Source organism: Pollicipes pollicipes, unplaced genomic scaffold (genome assembly GCF_011947565.3).
Source record: "Pollicipes pollicipes isolate AB1234 unplaced genomic scaffold, Ppol_2.1 Scaffold_7261;HRSCAF=8764_pilon_pilon_pilon, whole genome shotgun sequence".
NCBI lineage: Eukaryota > Metazoa > Arthropoda > Thecostraca > Pollicipedomorpha > Pollicipedidae > Pollicipes > Pollicipes pollicipes.
The window spans coordinates 63,030,834-63,036,821 of record NW_023597054.1 but is presented as its reverse complement, the minus strand read 5'-3'; the positions used below and the strand labels follow the sequence as shown (position 1 = coordinate 63,036,821).

General features: G+C 45.7%; 1 protein-coding gene across 1 annotated transcript in view; it reads left to right on the top strand.

Moving 5' to 3' along the window:
- The window catches only part of LOC119113273 (uncharacterized), a 22,941-nt gene extending 16,953 nt beyond the window's left edge, over positions 1–5,988 (top strand). Inside the window, exon 4 of the mRNA XM_037237630.1 lies at positions 5,711–5,988. Coding sequence (XP_037093525.1) covers positions 5,711–5,837 — 127 coding nt within the window. The 3' untranslated portion in view covers positions 5,838–5,988. The remainder of the gene's footprint in view (positions 1–5,710) is intronic.

The window sequence follows — 5,988 nt, the reverse complement described above, 5'->3', positions numbered from 1 at the left end:
GATTCCTTCATTTGTTTGTTGATATTTTCCCTTTAGATAACGTTTAGGTGGGCTGCAGAGGACTATGGCGTTAGCTTGGGACGCAGTCAAGTCACGTCATACCGTTTCTTGTTATGCTCCCTTTCCCCGACATAATGGCAAACTCATGCACACTGATCACGAGCACGCCACGCTGTTTTTACTGTCACATGCGCTGTTTTGTCAACACAACCGCAAACAACGATTACATACGCATTTAAGCAGCTTAAAGGAAATGTTCCACGCCTGAAAATGCTGAAGCAAGTATAATATGTGATACAGGAGGCTACAGGCTCACTTACATACAGGCTCACTACAGGCTCTGATACAGGCTCACTTACAACTATTGGTATGCTTTTAAGTGGAAAAAAACTCTAGGCAACAAATTTCTATTTTTTAAAATATGTTCTTCAGTGCGTCATTGTTTGATTGCCTCATCGTGCCCAGCACAACATTGATTAGAGCCAGTTGACAGCCGTTATGTCTGGAAATCACGTCCCCGAACGCCAGACATGAACGACTCGACAACTTTATTTGCTTGGCCTTTATTGTCGTATGGCCATTGAAATAGCGGGATTGGGATGATTGAAATTAATGATTGATGGGAGCGATTGGAATGAATGAAAGATTATTATGGCGTCATGGATGCTGGGTGGCCTGAAATAGTCTGAATGAAATAGTCAGCAGATCTTCGGGGGCGTTTAGCTCAGAAACAGGAAGGCAGGCAAGGTCTTAGGGGATAGGGGCGTAAACTGCATCGAATGATCTTCGACATGCCTATTTCAGTTCAAAACCCATGCAGATTTGGAACACTCCCTTTAATTAAACCGACATGACTTCGATTAGACTGGCAACACGTTCCCCGCTTGAAGATACTGAAGAGGCATGAGATATAATGTCATAAGCTCACTTACAGCTATTGGTGTATTTTTAAGTGGAAAGGACTGCTCTAAACAACACAATGTCTAAATGTTGTGAATATGCTCCTCAGTGCGTTATTGTTTGATTACGTCATCTTACCTTGCACAACATTGTTTAGAGGCAATTAACAGCTGTTGAGTCTATTAATCGTGCCCACGAACGTCAGATATGAAAGACTCGACAACTATATTTTCTTGACCTTTATCGCCGCCTGGACAATAAAATGGCAGGAGTTGAAGGGCATTATTATGGATTAATGGATGCTGGGTGACCCGAAACAGTCTGCATGAAATAGTAAGCGCATCTTCGCGGGCGTGTAGCTCAGAAACAAGAAGGCAGACAAGAAGGTCTTAAGAGGGCAGGGGCGTAAACTGCACCGGAAAATATTTGAGATGGTTATTTCAGTTCAAAATCCCATGTACATTTGGAACACTCCCTTCAATTTAACCGACAGACTTCGATTAGACTGGCAACACGTAGCATAAACGCGCGCAGGCCACACAGATCGTCTGTTCCCAAAAGAGGAAAACTTTTCGCTGGAGTTGAAAAGGGAGATATTGATAATCATTTTGGCAGAAAACCGTGCTGATAAACATAGCGGAAAACTTGGCTTAGCTAATGTGGAGGATTCTATCGTAACAAACTGGGAAAGGTCATGGTCGTGCGGTCCTTCTTTAGGGAAGGTTTTCCATTCGAAGTGCAGATTGACCCGAGATGATGACTTACGTTGATAGAGGTACTTATTGCTGGAGTTAAGTAACGCTTGAAAATAAATACGGCCCTAACTCACACGATCCATCAACGTTTGGTAAAATGTCTGCCATGTTGAACACCTTCGCGAAAGGGTTTATTGCCATGGGAAGATGCTTCAATTTCGCATAAACTCTAGCATGGATCGACATTGTGGCGGAAGCAACCCGCAAAATCAATGCAAAAGCAGTGATATTGTTATGAACTTTGCAAAAGAGAACAGTTCCTTAAATGTTTGGAGGATAATTGATCTCCTTTAAAGGCAGTGCACATCTGAGCGTAAAACCTTGTCTTTGGAGTCCCCATAGACTTTTTCTGACCGTCACTAACTTCTTAGCGCGCAAAAGTAGTGGGCGTCCATAAATTGTTACAAAGGTGTTACGCAACAGATTCCGTTGAAAGACTCCACAGTGGAAGATCTCGTTGGAGGCCCAATAAAGCCTTCTCAAATGGGATAACCTCTCATAGCTGAGGAAAATTAGCATCCCAAAATACTTCACCAAAACAATAACCCTGAAATATTGCGGAACGTCCCCCTAGACACGCCAACGTCTCCTCTTCATGGAGAGGTCATATGATGTCGACTGTGCGCATTTGGAATATGATCCCAAAAATGTCCTCTTAACCCAGGACTGGGAAACTGAGAACAAGGTGCCTCAAAACGTGACATTTTGTACATCAACATCATTCACGACATGTGATGGATATGTAATATTACACATCTCACCGTCAGTGCCATCCGTTGGGATACTAAACTCAAAAGGTAACTAGGTTAAGAGATCATGGTGTTAATAAGATCACTTTTAGAAGTAAGCAATTGCCGACAGGCGGAAAGCAACACCTCTTTTCAAAGTATTTCTCAATACATCAAAATGTTTCTGGGCCAAGGTTTTAATTCTTTTTCCGTCGTTGGGCTGGCGATGAAGTTTATAAAGGGCATTTTTAAACCGCCATCTATGAAACATTTGAGGTATTTTTAACGCATTTCGGGCGCAATTAAAGACACATAAGGTGGAATATCCGCAGACGAGGCCACACCACTCATTGTTCGATTTGAATCAACACAATGACACTGGCTCTCTCGCTCCTAATGGAAATGAGACTGGGTATCAAACGATAATAAGCAAAAAGTTGCTTGCTAACAGCAAAACAATCGTGGCCAAACATGATGACATATGGCTGGTCTCGGATGAAGTTCAGCCCAAGATTGAGACGGCCAACTGGCGAAGATGTATGGCGTCATTTTAACTCAACACCTCGTCTACAGGAAGCACCTCCGACTACCCAAACATCCAAGCTGTCTACAAAACGGCTGTCTGGGATCTCCACAAGCTTCTCGGTCCCTTGTGGCTTCAACGGTCCCATAAGCTCGGTGTGGCAGCAATCTCGTACTTTCCGCTTCTCGCACCACCCAAAGCAACCTGTCGGATCTGAGAGAAACGGAGCTTTATGTAGGTCAGAGGAAGGGGACCACACATATGTCCTACGACAGCCATCCAGCGCACAGCACACACGCATTGTCGAACATCTCAGAGCCCAGCAGCACGCTCCCAACCCACGCGCCTCAGATAACTACCCGCACGCCTCCGGTAACGACTCACACGCCTCCGGTAACCCGTACGTGATCAAGGACGGCTGCTGACCACTATGGCCATCTGTGGAGGTCATGACGAAAGACAGCCTGCGCTATTTTCCAACGCTCGGGGAGGCCCCACCAGACCTCTCTCCCAGAACAATCTCAGGAAAAAAACCGTAACCAATTCATACCGTCGCAGCACGGCCAGGATTGTTCCCTTAAAAACGCTAACTGTGCATTGCGGATGATGAAGGAAACGGCCATCTCATCCCATGCTGTTCATGTGCAGATGCTGCTTGAAATCGTTTATAACAAAGCAAAGCAGTTTGGAGTTACTACTCTTCTTTGCGAGGAGCCTGGTCAAAGGCGTGCTTTGCCTGACTGTTGTCCTCTACCAGCCGTCCCCCTTAAACTCTCGAAAACTTTTGAAACTTGTTGTGGTTAATATAGCTTTTTAAGCATGATTTCCGTCTCAAATCGGTTCAGAAGTTTCTGAACTGATCTTAGTATGGAATGGCAGTGGTTGCATCACTCCACGTCACCTGGTGCCGTAAAGTGTTACAGCGCTAAACGTCAGGTACGCATTCCAGTACTTTGGACGACATGAAAATTTGGCGTTAACCTTGGCCCTAAATAGGGATACCGTCAGGAACAGTATGTGCAGCTATGCATAGCGATATGAATGCGATATATATCTATTTATATATATTATATTATATATATATATATATAGATATATAAAAGAGAGAGAGAGAGAGGGAGAGAGAGACATATATATATATATATATATATATATATATATATATATATATATATGTTCACTGGTGTTGGTAAGAGGGCACCACATATAAAACATTAAAATTGGCGTGGGCCCCCAAGCCATGCATTTGCGACATTAGGCGAATGCTCAACAAGAGTGAACAATATATTGCCGTCTGACCACCATTAACCAGATCGTTAATTGCACATTTTTATGTACCCGTTTCATTCATCCAGAAAAAAAATGGTAAGCATCCCTTTCCTGGGAAATCACTTTAACTTTGTTGCCCTAAGGAAACATGCTACCACCCTTCGCAAGCCCTACGCTGCTATGACTTGGGCTAGTGGGCTGCGATGTTTTGATATTCGGCTGAAGTCATTCCTAGCTGCCCCGGGGTGTTATTGGGTTAAGGAGGTTCAGTTCGGCGAAATTTAGAGCTGAGCGCCAGACCAGAGTGAAACCAATAACAGACAATTTGCAGCCTTAGTCTCAAGAGATGGCTTTTTCCCTGCGGCCTGCTACCGCTTATCGAAACTGCCCGCCGAAACAAAACGCGGCTGCCTATGACCGAGCAACGGTGTTGACTGGACCGTTCCTGCATGCAATTGTTTGAGTTCAGATGCTTCTGCAACATACCTTCTGGAGCAAAACATAGTTTACCTGAAACAATATTGCTGAAGAAGAATCTTCTTGATAATTGATATCGGGATATCTGTTTGCGTTTTTACCTATACAACATCTTCGCGCCCTACTCACGTCCCCGTTGCCTTTGTTTTCCTTACCTTGGAAATAGTTTTCTTTCCTGTCGGCGAAGGTTTCCATGTCCAATCCTTGCAGCATGTGCGAGCACTCTTCAGCATAGTCATATATGTCATAGATGATTAATCAGCATAGTCATTCATCATAGTTGTACATGATTTTAAATCCCCCTCCCACACCCTCTCAATATGTTGCGCCTGTTTGGCAGTGACGCCCACCTGGAAAACGGGTGCATAATATTCCAATAGTGGTCAAATACATGCACGATGTATAAATCTGAACAAGCCTCTCCTGTGGTGGATGTAACTTCTTCATAACGTGTGTATGAAGCTCTTGATGCCTTGGTTATGATGTCGTCCTTATGCGCCTCCCATAACATGTCACTTGCAGGCATGCTATTATCGTGACAGCATGTGATAAAGCCAACAAGAAAACACTAGCGGTATGTTGACTTACGGCTGGTCGCAGTAGGCCGTAACGCGTCATCAAAAACACTCGCAAAAAATGAGACAGATTCTCTCTATAATTTCCCAAGCGTAGTTTATTTTCCTATGGGTGGACGGTAACGAGCGCGTCTGGCGGCACGAGACCAATGTCGTCGCCGGCGGTCTTTTTATGATAATGATCCCAGAGTCATCGCAAGGCTGTCAGTGAAGGCGGCGTCGCGTCCGCTGGGGTCTGCGAGATAGTGGGCCTGTGGTTCGGTGCACACAGGCCATCAGCGGGCCTGTGACAAGCACTGCTCTTTCAAAAAGACGCTGAATAGGCGATCGTCGGGGCAATACAGTCAGACCGATTGAATGTTTGAATACAAAAGGAATGAATGCTCTGGCACAGGACATCACGAGTACGTGTTATTCCGTTTCACGACCCATGCGCGTGCGCAGTTGGCGTGTGTGGCTGAGAGACCTCCCTTTGTTTGGCAGGCTGGTGTACGGCTGTGTGAAGTCGTGCGACTCCTTCGACGGCTGCAACAGGGCAGTGGGTAGCGTTTTGGCCGGCTGGAGCCGCCGGCTGCCGCTGCTGCTGGCCCTGAGCACGCTGCTGCCGTAGGCTGCTGGCCCTGAACACCCTGCTGCCGTGGGCTGCGCCGACCAACATCGGCAGCCAAAGGGGCCCTGGCACATGCGCGCAGTAAACACGCACGAACGCGCACGCGCAAATGCGCACTTATGCGCCGATGTGCAAGTACACATGCACTTGA